This window comes from Bufo gargarizans, chromosome 4 (assembly GCF_014858855.1).
Source record: "Bufo gargarizans isolate SCDJY-AF-19 chromosome 4, ASM1485885v1, whole genome shotgun sequence".
Classification (NCBI taxonomy): Eukaryota; Metazoa; Chordata; class Amphibia; order Anura; family Bufonidae; genus Bufo; species Bufo gargarizans.
In genome coordinates, this window is record NC_058083.1 from 536,624,503 (window position 1) to 536,645,604 (window position 21,102).

A 21,102-nucleotide genomic window follows, 5' to 3' on the forward strand; every position below is an offset into this window, starting at 1 on the left:
ATTTTATTGTAGATGTGAAACTGTATGAAGGGTTATATTGTAGCTGTGACATTGTATAAAGGATAATATTGTACGTAGTTATCACATTGTGTGGTTATTTATGTAGTACTTGTGACATTGTATGATGGGACATATTGTAGTTGTCATGTTGTGTGAAGGGTTATATTGTAATTGTCACATAGCAGGGTTATATTGTAGTTTAAGGCATTGAATGTTAGGTTATATTGTAGCGGTGGCATTGTGTAGTGGGGTATGTAGTAGTTGTGGCATTCTGTGGTGGGCTATGTAGTAGTTGTGACATTGTGTGGTGGGTTACATAGTAGTTGTGACATTCTGTGGTGGGTTGCATAGTAGTTGTGACATTGTGCTGGGTTATGTAGTAGTTGTGACATTGTGTGGTGGGTTACGTAGTAGTTGTGACATTCTGTGGTGGGTTGCATAGTAGTTGTGACATTGTGCTGGGTTATGTAGTAGTTGTGACATTGTGCTGGGTTATGTAGTAGTTGTGACATTGTGTGGTGGGTTGCGTAGTAGTTGTGACATTGTGTGGTGGGTTATGTAGTAGTTGTGACATTGTGTGGTGGGTTATGTAGTAGTTGTGACATTGTGTGGTGGGTTACGTAGTAGTTGTGACATTCTGTGGTGGGTTACATAGTAGTTGTGACATTGTGCTGGGTTATGTAGTAGCTGTGACATTGTGTGGTGGGTTACGTAGTAGTTGTTACATTATGTGGTTGGTTAAATAATAGTTGTGACATTGTGCTGGGCACCATACAATGTCACAACTACTATGTAACCCACCATACAATGTCACAACTATTACGTAACCCACCACACAATGTCACAACTACTACGCAACCCACCACACAATATCACAACTACTACATAACCCAGCACAATGTCACAACTACTACATAACCCAGCACAATGTCACAACTACTATGTAACCAACCACAGAATGTCACAACTACTACATAACCCAGCACAATGTCACAACTACTACATAACCCAGCACAATGTCACAACTACTATGTAACCAACCACAGAATGTCACAACTACTACATAACCCACCACAGAATGTCACAACTACTATGTAACCCACCACACAATGTCACAACTACTACGTAACCCACCACACAATGTCACAGCTACTACATAACCCACCACACAACGTCACAACTACTATGTAACCCATCACAGAATGTCACAACTACTACGTAACCCACCACAGAATGTCACAACTACTACATAACCCAGCACAATGTCACAACTACTATGTAACCAACCACAGAATGTCACAACTACTACATAACCCAGCACAATGTCACAACTACTACATAACCCAGCACAATGTCACAACTACTATGTAACCAACCACAGAATGTCACAACTACTACATAACCCAGCACAATGTCACAACTACTATGTAACCCACCACACAATGTCACAACTACTACGCAACCCACCACACAATGTCACAACTACTACATAACCCAGCACAATGTCACAACTACTACATAACCCAGCACAATGTCACAACTACTATGTAACCAACCACAGAATGTCACAACTACTATGTAACCCACCACACAATGTCACAACTACTACGTAACCCACCACACAATGTCACAACTACTACGTAACCCACCACACAATGTCACAACTACTATGTAACCCACCACACAATGTCACAACTACTAAGCAACCCACCACACAATGTCACAACTACTACATAACCCAGCACAATGTCACAACTACTACGTAACCCATCACACAATGTCACAACTACTACGCAACCCACCACACAATGTCACAACTACTACGCAACCCACCACACAATGTCACAACTACTACATAACCCAGCACAATGTCACAACTACTATGTAACCAACCACAGAATGTCACAACTACTACATAACCCAGCACAATGTCACAACTACTACGTAACCCACCACACAATGTCACAACTACTATGCAACCCACCACACAATGTCACAACTACTACATAACCCAGCACAATGTCACAACTACTACATAACCCAGCACAATGTCACAACTACTATGTAACCAAGCACAGAATGTCACAACTACTATGTAACCCACCACACAATGTCACAACTACTATGTAACCCACCACACAATGTCACAACTACTACGTAACCCACCACACAATGTCACAACTACTACGTAACCCACCACACAATGTCACAACTACTAAGCAACCCACCACACAATGTCACAACTACTACATAACCCAGCACAATGTCACAACTACTACATAACCCAGCACAATGTCACAACTACTATGTAACCAACCACAGAATGTCACAACTACTACATAACCCAGCACAATGTCACAACTACTATGTAACCAACCACAGAATGTCACAACTACTATGTAACCCACCACACAATGTCACAACTACTACGTAACCCACCACACAATGTCACAGCTACTACATAACCCACCACAGAATGTCACAACTACTACATAACCCACCACAGAAGGTCAAAACTATTACGTAACCCACCACACAAGGTCACAACTACTACATAACCCACCACACAATGTCACAACAACTATATAGCCCACCACACAATGTTACAACTACTACATAACCCAGCACACAATCTCACAACTACTACGTAACTAGGCACACAATATCACAACTACTATGTAATCCACCACACAATGTCACAACTACTGTGTAACTCGGCACACAATGTCACAACTACTACGTAACCCACCACAGAATGTCACAACTACTACACAGCCCACCACACAATTTCAAAACTATTACGTAACCCACCACACAATGTCACAACTACTACGTAACTTGGCACACAATGTCACAACTACTACGTAACCCAGCACACAATGTCACACCTACTATGTAGCCCACCACACAGTGTCACAACTACTACGTAGCCCACCACACAATGTCACAACTACTATGTAACTCAGCACACAATGTCACAACTACTACATAGCCCACCACAGAATGTCACAACTACTACGTAACCCACCACACAATGTCACAACTACTACATAACCCAGCACAATGTCACAACTACTATGCAACCCACCACAGAATGTCACAACTACTATGTAACCCACCACACAATGTCACAACTACTACATAGCCCACCACAGAATGCCACAACTACTACATACCCCACTACACAATGCCACCGCTACAATATAACCTAACATTCAATGCCTTAAACTACAATATAACCCTGCTATGTGACAATTACAATATAACCCTTCACACAACATGACAACTACAATATGTCCCATCATACAATGTCACAAGTACTACATAAATAACCACACAATGTGATAACTACGTACAATATTATCCTTTATACAATGTCACAGCTACAATATAACCCTTCATACAGTTTCACATCTACAATAAAATTCTTCATACAGTTACATCTACAATATAACTAATCATAAAGTCACATCTACAATATAACCTTTAATACAATGTCCCATCTACGAAATAACCCTTCAAACAAACAATGTCACATCAACAATATAACTCATCATACAGTCACATCTACAATATAACCCTTCATACAGTCACATCTACAATATAACCCTTCATACAGTCACATCTACAATATAATCCTTCCTAAAGTCACATCTATAATATAACCCTTTATACAAAGTCACGACTACAATATAGCCCTTTCATACAGTGCCACATCTACCATATAACCCTTCATACAATGTTCCATCTACAATATAACCCTTCATACAATGTCACATCTACAATATAAGCCATCATACAGTCACATTTATAATATAACCCTTCATACAATGTCACTTCTACAATAAAAACCCTTCATACAGCCACATCTACAATATAACTTTTCATACAGTGTCACATCTACAATATAACCCTTCATACAATGTCACTTCTACAATTGAATCTTCATACAGTCACATCTACAATAAAACCCTTCCTACAGTCACATCTACAATATAACCATTCATACAGTCATATCTACAAAATAACCCTTTATACAGTCACATCTACAATATAACCCTTCATACAGTCACATCTACAATATAACCCTTCCTACAGTCACATCTACAATATAACCATTCATATCTACAAAATAACCCTTTATACAGTCACATCTACAATATAACCCTTCATACAGTCACATCTACAATATAACCCTTCCTACAGTCACATCTACAATATAACCATTCATACAGTCATATCTACAAAATAACCCTTTATACAGTCACATCTACAATATAACCCTTCATACAGTCACATCTACAATATAACCCTTCCTACAGTCACATCTACAATATAACCATTCATAGTGTCACATCTACAATATAACCCTTCATACAGTCACATCTACAATAGAACTTTTCATACAGTGTCACATCTACAATATAACCCTTCATACAATGTCACTTCTACAATAGAACCCTTCATACAATGTCACTTCTACAATATAACCCTTCCTACAGTCACATCTACAATATAACCATTCATAGTGTCACATCTACAATATAACCCTTCATACAGTCACATCTACAATATAACCCATCATACAGTCACATCTACAATATAACCCTTCATACAATGTCACATCTACAATGTAACCCTTCATACAGTCACATCTACAATATAACCCATCATACAATGTCACATCTACAATATAACCCTTCATACAATGTCACTTCTACAATAGAACCCTTCATACAATGTCACTTCTACAATAGAACCCTTCATACAGTCACATCTACAATATAACCCTTCATACAATGTCACTTCTACAATAGAACCCTTCATACAGTCACATCTACAATAGAACCCTTCATACAGTCACATCTACAATAGAACCCTTCATACAGTCACATCTACAATACAACCCTTCATACAGTGTCACATCTACAATATAACCCTTCATACAATGTCACTTCTACAATAGAACCCTTCATACAGTCACTTCTACAATATAACCCTTCCTACAGTCACATCTACAATATAACCATTCATAGTGTCACATCTACAATATAACCCTTCATACAGTCATATCTACAAAATAACCCTTTATACAGTCACATCTACAATGTAACCCTTCATACAGTCACATCTACAATGTAACCCTTCATACAGTCACATCTACAATATAACCCTTCATACAGTCACATCTACAATATAACCCATCATACAGTCACATCTACAATATAACCCTTCATACAATGTCACATCTACAATGTAACCCTTCATACAGTCACATCTACAATATAACCCATCATACAATGTCACATCTACAATATAACCCTTCATACAATGTCACTTTTACAATATAACCCTTCATACAATGTCACTTCTACAATAGAACCCTTCATACAATGTCACTTCTACAATAGAACCCTTCATACAGTCACATCTACAATATAACCCTTCATACAATGTCACTTCTACAATAGAACCCTTCATACAGTCACATCTACAATAGAACCCTTCATACAGTCACATCTACAATAGAACCCTTCATACAGTCACATCTACAATACAACCCTTCATACAGTGTCACATCTACAATATAACCCTTCATACAATGTCACTTCTACAATAGAACCCTTCATACAATGTCACTTCTACAATATAACCCTTCCTACAGTCACATCTACAATATAACCATTCATAGTGTCACATCTACAATATAACCCTTCATACAGTCATATCTACAAAATAACCCTTTATACAGTCACATCTACAATGTAACCCTTCATACAGTCACATCTACAATGTAACCCTTCATACAGTCACATCTACAATATAACCCTTCATACAGTCACATCTACAATATAACCCATCATACAGTCACATCTACAATATAACCCTTCATACAATGTCACATCTACAATATAACCCATCATACAATGTCACATCTACAATATAACCCTTCATACAATGTCACTTCTACAATATAACCCTTCATACAATGTCACTTCTACAATAGAACCCTTCATACAATGTCACTTCTACAATAGAACCCTTCATACAATGTCACTTCTACAATAGAACCCTTCATACAGTCACATCTACAATATAACCCTTCATACAATGTCACTTCTACAATAGAACCCTTCATACAGTCACATCTACAATATAACCCTTCATACAGTCACATCTACAATAGAACCCTTCATACAGTCACATCTACAATACAACCCTTCATACAGTGTCACATCTACAATATAACCCTTCATACAGTGTCACAACTACAATATAACCCTTCATACAGTCACATCTACAAAATAACCCTTCATACAGTCACATCTACAATACAACCCTTCATACAGTCACATCTACAATATAACCCTTCATACAGTGTCACAACTACAATATAACCCTTCATACAGTCACATCTACAAAATAACCCTTCATACAGTCACATCTACAATATAACCCATCATTACAATGTCACATCTACAAGAGAACCCATCATACAATGTCACATCTACAAGAGAACCCATTATACAATGTCACATCTACAATAGAACCCTTCACACAGTCACATCTACAATAGAACCCTTCATACAGTGTCACAGCTACAATATAACCCTTCATATAGCGTCACATCTACAATATAACCCTTCATACAGTCACATCTACAATACAACCCATCATTACAATGTCACATCTACAAGAGATACCATCATACAGGCACATCTACAATATAACCCATCATTACAATGTCACATCTACAAGAGAACCCATCATACAATGTCACATCTACAATAGAACCCTTCATATAATGTCACATCTACAATAGAACCCATCATACATATACTCTACCTTCTACCTTTCTGGACGTAGCTCATGTTGGTTTCTCATTATAACTCCTTTATATAAATATGTTATGACTCCAGGTAACCGCCCATCTGATATAATCCCTTATCCTTCAACCACATTTAACACCACCTATATAACCCCTTATTACCACTTCCAGTACCACATATAACACACATATCACCCTTTACCTCCAGGCTCACCATGTTCTACCTTTGAACCCACAGGAGAGAATAAGGAGGTCTTTCTACTAGTAATGACACCTGGCCAAATCCTTACATAGATATATGGTTAGTAGTATCGTCACCTGCTCTTCCGAGCAATGCAGCGGTCAGTCGGCAGCCTCTTCGGTCATCTCTTACCTGTCTCTGAGGTCCCGTGGGATCAGACTCCCTCCTTCGCTGTCGTGTTGCTGATGCTGAATGGGAGTGGGATGGACTGGCCGGTGGGAGTTCTGCCCTGTTCTCCTCATTTCGGGAGGATGTTTCTTCCTCAGCTACAGTCTGCATGGCACGGGGCCTTACTTCGTGTACTTTTGGCCTTACTGCTGCATCTGCCCCCCCAGACTTTCGTCTTTCTTCCCCATCATCCAAGGGTCGAAGTTCTTCGGGCTCCTCATCTGTTGTGCCTGAGGTTGTTGGCTCTGCCCCAGGGTGGAAGTCCTTCAGCTCAGTCTCTTTGTCAATGATAACCCATTCCTTGCTGTCAAAGTCCTCCTCCTCTGCAAGTGGTACAGAGCGGAATGCGTTACTCAGGGCTTCGTGCTCTACAGACGCTGAAACCTCCATACGGCCACTGGCTTGTCGGTCAACCTGACCTGTATCAATGGACAACATCTGAGCTGGTTGTGAAGAGCATACTTGGCGTGAAGGCGATGCTGGCAGGTCCATGCGGGATCTGGAGGAGAAAAACAAATAGAACTAGAATAAAGAAAGTCCAAAAGACTCACCAATGTGACATGAGAACAAGCATCCCCACAGGTCTCACTTTATAAACTTTGCTGAGAGCCATGGGAGTCTACCATGAACATCTTACAAATGAAGGTAACCAATGGGAACTCTTGTAGGTGACCAGAAATAAGTGAACCTAAGGGGTAGAGCATGACACACTGGTTGTGTGGGGAAATTGATGTCCTGGAGAAACTTTACAGTACCAGTGATTCTGCTGCAGGACACACTATGGCTAAGGAGATTGCTCATGTATGTACTTGACCTGCAGCATCTTTATGAAAATCACCACAAGAACATAGACAACCTTCAAAATGCAGATGCTGGGCAAGAAGTATACCTGACCCCTCAGCTGTCCTGCACCTTTTCCTGGGATCTCACCTCCTCTCTGGGAGATCCGCTCGGTCAGCCGTGGACAGCCGGTCTGATTCAGGGCTGTTGATGCGCCTGTAACGTAGGGAACGGGCTTGTGTGTTGGGGGACTCTGGAGGAGCCCGGATGGGAGAACTAGGACAACCATGTCGACTCTGTTCATCTTCCATTAGGCATTGTGTCTAGGGAGAGGAAACCACAAGCAGGACTATTAAGTCATGTCATGTAAGGATGAGCAGAGAAACTTCCCAGTACTGGCACCACCGACGCTCCTCACAGAGGTGACCACATACCTTGCTGATACTAATTCTTAGCTTGTTCCGATTCACATCCGTCTCCTCCCAAACCTCAGTGTCATTGAAGCCAACATTAGGGACCTGACCAGTGATGTCTGCTGGCCGGCCGGGAAGGACAGGGGGTGCATTCTCCTGGTCACTGAGGTGCTCTCCTTGCAGGACATCTTCAGTGTTCTCGCGAAGTAAGTCTCCTGGAACTGGTGTCACATTAACGACTCTGAAAGTTACAGAAGAATAAAGGGTTAATACATTAGGAAAGGATTGGGACAAGTGTGATCCTTGGAAATTTGGGAAATGTAATACGGCCCTCAAATCAGAGAAGACGATAAGGAAGAACTGATGCAACCCGACAACTCCCCAAACAAAGGAGACCCTTCTTACCCAAACATGGCGGCCGTCTGTCGTGTGTTCTGCTGTGGAGGCGTAGACGTACTGGTGGACAGTAAAATGTCAGTTCCTCCCTTCTCCCAGTCAAAGGCCTCGTTCTCCGTAATTCCACGTTCCTTCATACTATTCTCAAACACGGACATGATCATCTGCAGTGAGAAGAAGTGAGTGCAGCAGCCAGGACACGCTCACATAGGGAGTCAGCAACCTCTATATGTCCGACCACAGATGGGCAATAGTACATGGGAGGTAGTGACGGCACATACCGTGTACTGACATATTCAGCATTTCTATCTCCTCCTGCCCCCGGTGTATGGTCTCGTACCCCCAGCAGTGACCGCACACACCGTGTACTGACATATTCAGCATTTCTACCTCCTCCTGCCCCGGTGTATGGTCTCGTACCCCCAGCAGTGACCGCACACACCGTTTACTGACATATTCAGCATTTCTACCTCCTCCTGCCCCGGTGTATGGTCTCGTACCCCCAGCAGTGACCGCACACAACGTGTACTGACATATTCAGCATTTCTATCTCCTCCTGCCCCGGTGTATGGTCTCGTACCCCCAGCAGTGACCGCACACACCGTGTACTGACATATTCAGCATTTCTATCTCCTCCTGCCCCGGTGTATGGTCTCGTACCCCAGCAGTGACCGCACACACCATGTACTGACATATTCAGCATTTCTACCTCCTCCTGCCCCCGGTGTATGGTCTCGTACCCCCAGCAGTGACCGCACACACCGTGTACTGACATATTCAGCATTTCTACCTCCTCCTGCCCCCGGTGTATGGTCTCGTACCCCCAGCAGTGACCGCACACACCATGTACTGACATATTCAGCATTTCTATCTCCTCCTGCCCCGGGGTATGGTCTCGTACCCCCAGCAGTGACCGCACACACCGTGTACTGACATATTCAGCATTTCTATCTCCTCCTGCCCCCGGTGTATGGTCTCGTACCCCCAGCAGTGACCGCACACACCATGTACTGACATATTCAGCATTTCTACCTCCTCCTGCCCCCGGTGTATGGTCTCGTACCCCCAGCAGTGACCGCACACACCGTGTACTGACATATTCATCATTTCTACCTCCTCCTGCCCCGGGGTATGGTCTCGTACCCCCAGCAGTGACCGCACACACCGTGTACTGACATATTCAGCATTTCTATCTCCTCCTGCCCCCGGTGTATGGTCTCGTACCCCCAGCAGTGACCGCACACACCATGTACTGACATATTCAGCATTTCTACCTCCTCCTGCCCCGGTGTATGGTCTCGTACCCCCAGCAGTGACCGCACACACCGTGTACTGACATATTCAGCATTTCTACCTCCTCCTGCCCCGATGTATGGTCTCGTACCCCCAGCAGTGACCGCACACACCATGTACTGACATATTCAGCATTTCTATCTCCTCCTGCCCCCGGTGTATGGTCTCGTACCCCAGCAGTGACCGCACACACCATGTACTGACATATTCAGCATTTCTACCTCCTCCTGCCCCCGGTGTATGGTCTCGTACCCCCAGCAGTGACCGCACACACCATGTACTGACATATTCAGCATTTCTACCTCCTCCTGCCCCGGTGTATGGTCTCGTACCCCCAGCAGTGACCGCACACACCGTGTACTGACATATTCAGCATTTCTACCTCCTCCTGCCCCGGTGTATGGTCTCGTACCCCCAGCAGCGACCGCACACACCGTGTACTGACATATTCAGTATTTCTACCTCCTCCTGCCCCGGTGTATGGTCTGGTACCCCCAGCAGTGACCGCACACACCGTGTACTGACATATTCAGCATTTCTACCTCCTCCTGCCCCGGTGTATGGTCTGGTACCCCCAGCAGTGACCGCACACACCGTGTACTGACATATTCAGCATTTCTATCTCCTCCTGCCCCGGTGTATGGTCTCGTACCCCCAGTAGTGACCGCACACACCATGTACTGACATATTCAGCATTTCTACCTCCTCCTGCCCCGGTGTATGGTCTCGTACCCCCAGCAGTGACGGCACACACCGTGTACTGACATATTCAGCATTTCTATCTCCTCCTGCCCCCGGTGTATGGTCTCGTACCCCCAGCAGTGACCGCACACACCGTGTACTGACATATTCAGCATTTCTACCTCCTGCCCCCGATGTATGGTCTCGTACCCCCAGCAGTGACCGCACACACTGTGTACTGACATATTCAGCATTTCTATCTCCTCCTGCCCCGGTGTATGGTCTCGTACCCCCAGCAGTGACCGCACACACCGTGTACTGACATATTCAGCATTTCTATCTCCTCCTGCCCCGGGGTATGGTCTCGTACCCCCAGCAGTGACCGCACACACTGTGTACTGACATATTCAGCATTTCTATCTCCTCCTGCCCCGGTGTATGGTCTCGTACCCCCAGCAGTGACCGCACACACCATGTACTGACATATTCAGCATTTCTATCTCCTCCTGCCCCGGTGTATGGTCTGGTACCCCCAGCAGTGACCGCACACACCGTGTACTGACATATTCAGCATTTCTACCTCCTCCTGCCCCGGTGTATGGTCTGGTACCCCCAGCAGTGACCGCACGCACCGTGTACTGACATATTCAGCATTTCTACCTCCTCCTGCCCCCGGTGTATGGTCTGGTACCCCCAGCAGTGACCGCACACACCGTGTACTGACATATTCAGCATTTCTACCTCCTCCTGCCCCCGGTTTTTGGTCTCGTACCCCCAGCAGTGCCATATTCAGCATTTCTATCTCCTCCTGCCCCGGTGTATGGTCTCGTACCCCCAGCAGTGACCGCACACACCGTGTACTGACATATTCAGCATTTCTACCTCCTCCTGCCCCCGGTGTATGGTCTGGTACCCCCAGCAGTGACCGCACACACCGTGTACTGACATATTCAGCATTTCTATCTCCTCCTGCCCCGGTGTATGGTCTGGTACCCCCAGCAGTGACCGCACACACCATGTACTGACATATTCAGCATTTCTATCTCCTCCTGCCCCCGGTGTATGGTCTCGTACCCCCAGCAGTGACCGCACACACCGTGTACTGACATATTCAGCATTTCTACCTCCTCCTGCCCCGGTGTATGGTCTCGTACCCCCAGCAGTGACCGCACACACCATGTACTGACATATTCAGCATTTCTACCTCCTCCTGCCCCGGTGTATGGTCTCGTATCCCCAGCAGTGACCGCACACACCATGTACTGACATATTCAGCATTTCTATCTCCTCCTGCCCCAATGTATGGTCTCGTACCCCCAGCAGTGACCGCACACACCGTGTACTGACATATTCAGCATTTCTACCTCCTCCTGCCCCGGTGTATGGTCTCGTACCCCCAGCAGTGACCGCACACACCGTGTACTGACATATTCAGCATTTCTACCTCCTCCTGCCCCGGTGTATGGTCTCGTACCCCCAGCAGTGACCGCACACACCGTGTACTGATATATTCAGCATTTCTACCTCCTCCCGCCCCCGGTGTATGGTCTCGTACCCCCAGCAGTGACCGCACACACCGTGTACTGACATATTCAGCATTTCTACCTCCTCCTGCCCCGGTGTATGGTCTCGTACCCCCAGCAGTGACCGCACACACCGTGTACTGACATATTCAGCATTTCTATCTCCTCCTGCCCCAATGTATGGTCTCGTACCCCCAGCAGTGACCGCACACACCGTGTACTGACATATTCAGCATTTCTACCTCCTCCTGCCCCGGTGTATGGTCTGGTACCCCCAGCAGTGACCGCACACACCGTGTACTGACATAGTCAGCATTTCTACCTCCTCCTGCCCCGGTGTATGGTCTCGTACCCCCAGCAGTGACCGCACACACCGTGTACTGACATATTCAGCATTTCTACCTCCTCCTGCCCCGGTGTATGGTCTGGTACCCCCAGCAGTGACCGCACACACCGTGTACTGACATATTCAGCATTTCTATCTCCTCCTGCCCCCGGTGTATGGTCTCGTACCCCCAGCAGTGACCGCACACACCGTGTACTGACATATTCAGCATTTCTATCTCCTCCTGCCCCCGGTGTATGGTCTCGTACCCCCAGCAGTGACCGCACACACCGTGTACTGACATATTCAGCATTTCTACCTCCTCCTGCCCCGGTGTATGGTCTCGTACCCCCAGCAGTGACCGCACACACCATGTACTGACATATTCAGCATTTCTACCTCCTCCTGCCCCGGTGTATGGTCTCGTACCCCCAGCAGTGACCGCACACACCGTGTACTGACATATTCAGCATTTCTACCTCCTCCTGCCCCCGGTGTATGGTCTCGTACCCCCAGCAGTGACCGCACACACCGTGTACTGACATATTCAGCATTTCTACCTCCTCCTGCCCCGGTGTATGGTCTCGTACCCCAGCAGTGACCGCACACACCGTGTACTGACATATTCAGCATTTCTACCTCCTCCTGCCCCGGTGTATGGTCTCGTACCCCCAGCAGTGACCGCACACACCGTGTACTGATATATTCAGCATTTCTACCTCCTCCTGCCCCCGGTGTATGGTCTCGTACCCCCAGCAGTGACCGCACACACCGTGTACTGACATATTCAGCATTTCTACCTCCTCCTGCCCCCGGTGTATGGTCTAGTACCCCCAGCAGTGACCGCACACACCGTGTACTGACATATTCAGCATTTCTACCTCCTCCTGCCCCGGTGTATGGTCTCGTACTCCCAGCAGTGACCGCACACACCGTGTACTGACATATTCAGCATTTCTACCTCCTCCTGCCCCCGGTGTATGGTCTCGTACCCCCAGCAGTGACCGCACACACCATGTACTGACATATTCAGCATTTCTACCTCCTCCTGCCCCCGGTGTATGTTCTCGTACCCCCAGCAGTGACCGCACACACCATGTACTGACATATTCAGCATTTCTATCTCCTCCTGCCCCCGATGTATGGTCTCGTACCCCCAGCAGTGACCGCACACACCGTGTACTGACATATTCAGCATTTCTACCTCCTCCTGCCCCGGTGTATGGTCTCGTACCCCCAGCAGTGACCGCACACACTGTGTACTGACATATTCAGCATTTCTACCTCCTCCTGCCCCCGGTGTATGGTCTCGTACCCCCAGCAGTGACCGCACACACCATGTACTGACATATTCAGCATTTCTACCTCCTCCTGCCCCGGTGTATGGTCTGGTACCCCCAGCAGTGACCGCACACACCGTGTACTGACATATTCAGCATTTCTACCTCCTCCTGCCCCCGATGTATGGTCTCGTACCCCCAGCAGTGACTGCACACACCATGTACTGACATATTCAGCATTTCTACCTCCTCCTGCCCCGGTGTATGGTCTCGTACCCCCAGCAGTGACTGCACACACCGTGTACTGACATATTCAGCATTTCTACCTCCTCCTGCCCCCGGTGTATGGTCTGGTACCCCCAGCAGTGACCGCACACACCATGTACTGACATATTCAGCATTTCTACCTCCTCCTGCCCCCGGTGTATGGTCTCGTACCCCCAGCAGTGACCGCACACACCGTGTACTGACATATTCAGCATTTCTACCTCCTCCTGCCCCGGTGTATGGTCTCGTACCCCCAGCAGTGACCGCACACACCGTGTACTGACATATTCAGCATTTCTATCTCCTCCTGCCCCCGGTGTATGGTCTCGTACCCCCAGCAGTGACCGCACACACCGTGTACTGACATATTCAGCATTTCTATCTCCTCCTGCCCCCGGTGTATGGTCTCGTACCCCCAGCAGTGACCGCACACACCGTGTACTGACATATTCAGCATTTCTACCTCCTCCTGCCCCCGGTGTATGGTCTGGTACCCCCAGCAGTGACCGCACACACCATGTACTGACATATTCAGCATTTCTATCTCCTCCTGCCCCCGGTGTATGGTCTCGTACCCCCAGCAGTGACCGCACACACCGTGTACTGACATATTCAGCATTTCTATCTCCTCCTGCCCCGGTGTATGGTCTCGTACTCCCAGCAGTGACTGCACACACTATGTACTGACATATTCAGCATTTCTATCTCCTCCTGCCCCCGGTGTATGGTCTCGTACCCCCAGCAGTGACTGCACACACCATGTACTGACATATTCAGCATTTCTATCTCCTCCTGCCCCGGTGTATGGTCTCGTACCCCCAGTAGTGATGGCACACACCGTGTACTGACATATTCAGCATTTCTACCTCCTCCTGCCCCCGGTGTATGGTCTCGTACCCCCAGCAGTGACCGCACACACCGTGTACTGACATATTCAGCATTTCTACCTCCTCCTGCCCCGGTGTATGGTCTCGTACCCCCAGCAGTGACCGCACACACAGTGTACTGACATATTCAGCATTTCTACCTCCTCCTGCCCCCGGTGTATGGTCCGGTACCCCCAGCAGTGACCGCACACACCGTGTACTGACATATTCAGCATTTCTATCTCCTCCTGCCCCGGTGTATGGTCTGGTACCCCCAGCAGTGACCGCACACACCGTGTACTGACATATTCAGCATTTCTATCTCCTCCTGCCCCGGTGTATGGTCTGGTACCCCCAGCAGTGACCGCACACACCGTGTACTGATATATTCAGCATTTCTACCTCCTCCTGCCCCGGTGTATGGTCTCGTACCCCAGCAGTGACCGCACACACTGTGTACTGACATATTCAGCATTTCTATCTCCTCCTGCCCCGGTGTATGGTCTGGTACCCCCAGCAGTGACTGCACACACCGTGTACTGACATATTCAGCATTTCTATCTCCTCCTGCCCCCGGTGTATGGTCTCGTACCCCCAGCAGTGACGGCACACACCATGTACTGACATATTCAGCATTTCTACCTCCTCCTGCCCCGGTGTATGGTCTCGTACCCCCAGCAGTGACCGCACACACCGTGTACTGACATATTCAGCATTTCTACCTCCTCCTGCCCCGGTGTATGGTCTCGTACTCCCAGCAGTGACCGCACACACCGTGTACTGACATATTCAGCATTTCTACCTCCTCCTGCCCCCGGTGTATGGTCTCGTACCCCCAGCAGTGACCGCACACACCGTGTACTGACATATTCAGCATTTCTACCTCCTCCTGCCCCCGGTGTATGGTCTCGTACCCCCAGCAGTGACCGCACACACCGTGTACTGACATATTCAGCATTTCTACCTCCTCCTGCCCCGGTGTATGGTCTCGTACCCCCAGCAGTGACCGCACACACCGTGTACTGACATATTCAGCATTTCTACCTCCTCCTGCCCCGGTGTATGGTCTCGTACCCCCAGCAGTGACCGCACACACCGTGTACTGACATATTCAGCATTTCTACCTCCTCCTGCCCCCGGTGTATGGTCTCGTACCCCCAGCAGTGACCGCACACACAGTGTACTGACATATTCAGCATTTCTACCTCCTCCTGCCCCGGGGTATGGTCTCGTACTCCCAGCAGTGACCGCACACACCGTGTACTGACATATTCAGCATTTCTATCTCCTCCTGCCCCCGGTGTATGGTCTCGTACTCCCAGCAGTGACCGCACACACCATGTACTGACATATTCAGCATTTCTACCTCCTCCTGCCCCCGGTGTATGGTCTCGTACCCCCAGCAGTGCCATATTCAGCATTTCTATCTCCTCCTGCCCCGGTGTATGGTCTCGTACCCCCAGCAGTGACCGCACACCCCATGTACTGACATATTCAGCATTTCCAGCTCCTGTCATGGTCTGCAGGTTGTGTCAGGTATGTATTTCTGTCCTATGTGTTCTGCATTTACAAGGGTTCCTCTATTGGAACTCCCCTTCTCATCTATAGGGGGCGATATTAAGGGAACATTTTGGTTTTGGAGGGGGTACAGTCTCTACATTTCACTTCCTTTCTGTGTGTTCATATCGGGGTGAGGACAAGGTGTTACCTGGTAGTCTGGCTTAGTGAAGTAGTCCAGATTGGAGATGTGCTCCAGGAAGAGGTGGAATTCTGATGGCATGTGCTTCAGCAGCATCCGGTGGTCGTATTTCTCCTTGATCATGCCTACCTGCTCCTGTGGACAAGATAAAGTGATGTGGTCAGTGTACAGGACGTGGGCGCTAGCTGCAGGACACATCACCTTCTTCCTAGATCTTACCTTGTCCTTGATCTTCCTCCAAGGCAGCTGGCCCACGGCAAACTCCACCAGCATATAGAATAACGACCATAGGTCATCGTGTCGCCCCATCTCCTGGAAGAGCAAGAGACATAGGAGGGTACTCTAGTCAGGGCCAGCTATTGCAGCGCACTGACAGGAAGGGGGCTCTGACCTAACCGACGCACAACAACGAGGAGCTTCTGTACAGGGTCATGTTGCAGATTTTGTGGCACAACCATATTTACAATCATTATTGGCAATGACATTGCGTCCCTCATGTCACAGGACCCGTGCAGCCCGAGTCTAACTCCCAGGATCCGCAGCCTTGGGTGCGATATCTCACCGATATTCACCCCTTCTGCTCCGCCAGCTCTGGATCTACTTCACATCAGGAATGCTGACCGGGGCTGGAGCAGTAGAAGACCCCCACAACCCAGGTGTCACACTTACCCTGTTCTTGTGTGCGTTGACGGAAGCGTAGCGGACAGTCCCTCGGAATCCAGCCACGTTTCGAGGCTGTGGGGGAGGATGTAGAGAAGTGATAAGTGCAGAGCAGACTATGGGCCGATGACCATGCAGCCAGAAGAGATGAGCCCTCCGTGTCCACCGTGCGTTCTTCTCTGCCTCACGTGATGCTAGTTCAGTGTGCTGGTCATGGAATCCTCAGACCCATCAACGCTCGTCTACATCACACCACATTCATCAAAATGTCCCCCCTACTACTGTAGAGCCCACCACCCTAGAGAACGCTGGTAGCTTATATATCTTGTGGATGGGAGAAAACCCACAGAGGTTCTACCACCTCCCGCTCTGGCTGCCTCCATGGAACTTTCCCCGTTTTGTGTGTTCAGCATCAACAAAGACCTATATGTTTCCATGGTTACAGACTACAATCATACCCTGTGCAGTCTGATTCTTCCATTTGCCTGATTTACTGCAACCTGGTGGTCTTTCCACCGACCACCAGGTTGTAGTTCACAACATGGACACTGGGGGCAGTACTGAGGACTGAACCGCCATAATCTATGTGTCCTCTACTGCTGTTGGACTACAATGGCCAGCATGATGATGAGGTACAGACTGTGCTGGACATGGCGGCCGCTGGCGATTAATGTGTCCTGTCTCACCTGTGTAATCATGAGTGAACCCCATATCCCCCCGGTCGCCCCCTCTGAACCGCACTCACGAGGCACTGAGGCCAATCATCCCTCAATGTGTATTAAATAAAAAAGACACAAAGAATAAAAAAATCGGAAATCATCAGAATTGAACGAAAGACTAGAAGAAGGATTCGGGCGCAGTCAGTCCATACAGACAACAGATATGAGTCCCACAGGGACAGTCACCCAGCTTTCCCAGACTCCTGTGATGACGGCCGCCCCTGCAGGACTTGTATCTGCTGGGGACTAGTGGAAACGTCCAGTGCTGAAGGCTGTAACGTCTCTCTGATCCCCATCACTCAATCCAGGCACAAATGTGACATATCAGAAAGCAGAACGAGAGGATGAATGATGGACACTCACACTGCACGTCCCAGTCGCCAAAACTAAACCGCGGCGCAACGGCTCGAAAAATAAACTGAAAAACAGAAAGAATAAAATAATGGAAACCAAACAATTCATCAACGTCAAATGAGCAACAAAAGGCCCCGATAAGAGTGGCACATGGCGCGGCACCTCGCTCACACCCGCAGCCGTCAGGCCTACTCACCGGCCGGACCTCCCCATTGGTGTTGGTGTACTGCCGTGCCAAACCGAAGTCCAGCATGAAGCACTTCCTGTACGTGGAGGGGAGTCGCCCCATGGCAAAGTTAGACTGCGGAGCAAAGAGATCACAGTAAGTCAGGATCGGCAGAAGAGCATTCACGTCTCTGCACAAAACACAGGTCCAACAGAAGAAAAAACCAAAACACAGACTACAGTGCACATAACAGCAAGCAGCCCTGACACCGAAATAAGTCAGAAGGTCAAAGGATACCTCCACACATCCACCCTCCAGAAGATACCTGCACACATCACCACTCCATCAGATACCCCCACACATCACCACTCCATCAGATACCTCCACACATCACCACTCCATCAGATACCTCCACACATCATCCCTCCATCAGATACCTCCACACCTCACCACTCCAGCAGATACCTCCACACATCACCACTCCAGCAGATACCTCCACACATCACCACTCCATCAGATACCTCCACACATCACCACTCCAGCAGATACCTCCACACATCCACCCTCCAGCAGATACCTGCACACATCACCACTCCAGCAGATACCTCCACACATCACCACTCCATCAGATACCTCCACACATCACCACTCCATCAGATACCTCCACACATCATCCCTCCATCAGATACCTCCACACATCACCACTCCATCAGATACCTCCACACATCACCACTCCAGCAGATACCTGCACGCATCACCACTCCAGCAGATACCTCCACACATCACCACTCCATCAGATACCTCCACACATCACCACTCCATCAGATACCTCCACACATCATCCCTCCATCAGATACCTCCACACATCACCACTCCATCAGATACCTCCACACATCACCACTCCAGCAGATACCTCCACACATCACCACTCCAGCAGATACCTCCACACATCACCACTCCATCAGATACCTCCACACATCATCCCTCCATCAGATACCTCCACACATCACCACTCCAGCAGATACCTCCACACATCATCCCTCCATCAGATACCTCCACACATCATCCCTCCATCAGATACCTCCACACATCATCCCTCCATCAGATACCTCCACACATCATCCCTCCATCAGATACCTCCACACATCACCACTCCAGCAGATACCTCCACACATCACCACTCCAGCAGATACCTCCACACATCATCCCTCCATCAGATACCTCCACACATCACCACTCCAGCAGATACCTCCACACATCATCCCTCTATCAGATACCTCCACACATCATCCCTCTATCAGATACCTCCACACATCATCCCTCCATCAGATACCTCCACACATCATCCCTCCATCAGATACCTCCACACATCATCCCTCCATCAGATACCTCCACACATCATCCCTCCATCAGATACCTCCACACATCATCCCTCCATCAGATACCTCCACACATCATCCCTCCATCAGATACCTCCACACATCACCACTCCATCAGATACCTCCACACATCACCACTCCATCAGATACCTCCACACATCATCCCTCCATCAGATACCTCCACACATCACCACTCCAGCAGATACCTCCACACATCACCACTTTAGCAGATACCTTCACACATCATCCCTCCATCAGATACCTCCACACATCATCCCTCCAGCAGATACCTCAACACATCATCCCTCCAGCAGATACCTCCACACACCACCACTCCATCAGATACCTCCACACATCACCACTCTAGCAGATACAGTACAGACCAAAAGTTTGGACGCACCTTCTCATTCAAAGAGTTTTCTTTATTTACATGACTATGACAATTGTAGATTCGCACTGAAGGCATCAAAACTATGAATTATCACATGTGGAATTATATACATAACAAACAAGTGTGAAACAACTGAAAATATGTCATATTCTAGGTTCTTCACAGTAGCCACCTTTTGCTTTGATTACTGCTTTGCACACTCTTGGCATTCTCTTGATGAGCTTCAAGAGGTAGTCACCTGAAATGGTCTTCCAACAGTCTTGAAGGAGTTCCCAGAGATGCTTAGCACTTGTTGGCCCTTTTGCCTTCACTCTGCGTCCAGCTCACCCCAAACCATCTCGATTGGGTTCAGGTCCGGTGACTGTGGAGGCCAGGTCATCTGGCGCAGCACCCCATCACTCTCCTTCATGGTCAAATAGCCCTTACACAGCCTGGAGGTGTGTTTGGGGTCATTGTCCTGTTAAAAAATAAATGATGGTCCAACTAAACGCAAACCGGATGGAATAGCATGCCGCTGCAAGATGCTGTGGTAGCCATGCTGGTTCAGTATGCCTTCAATTCTGAATAAATCCCCAACAGTGTCACCAGCAGAGCCCCCCCACACCATCACACCTCCTCCTACATGCTTCACGGGGGGGGACCAGGCATGTAGAGTCCATCCGGTCACCTTTT

At 47.9% G+C, this 21,102-nt stretch overlaps 1 protein-coding gene across 1 annotated transcript in view; it reads right to left on the reverse strand.

Annotated features, from left to right (window-relative positions):
- TTBK1 (tau tubulin kinase 1) overlaps nucleotides 1–21,102 on the reverse strand; it is a 196,635-nt gene that overhangs the window by 56,027 nt on the left and 119,506 nt on the right. Inside the window, exons 6-13 of the mRNA XM_044292297.1 lie at nucleotides 18,691–18,795; nucleotides 17,431–17,496; nucleotides 16,981–17,073; nucleotides 16,771–16,896; nucleotides 8,837–8,991; nucleotides 8,453–8,672; nucleotides 8,169–8,341; nucleotides 7,203–7,737 (exon numbers count right to left, since the gene is read on the reverse strand). Coding sequence (XP_044148232.1) covers nucleotides 7,203–7,737; nucleotides 8,169–8,341; nucleotides 8,453–8,672; nucleotides 8,837–8,991; nucleotides 16,771–16,896; nucleotides 16,981–17,073; nucleotides 17,431–17,496; nucleotides 18,691–18,795 — 1,473 coding nt within the window. The remainder of the gene's footprint in view (nucleotides 1–7,202; nucleotides 7,738–8,168; nucleotides 8,342–8,452; nucleotides 8,673–8,836; nucleotides 8,992–16,770; nucleotides 16,897–16,980; nucleotides 17,074–17,430; nucleotides 17,497–18,690; nucleotides 18,796–21,102) is intronic.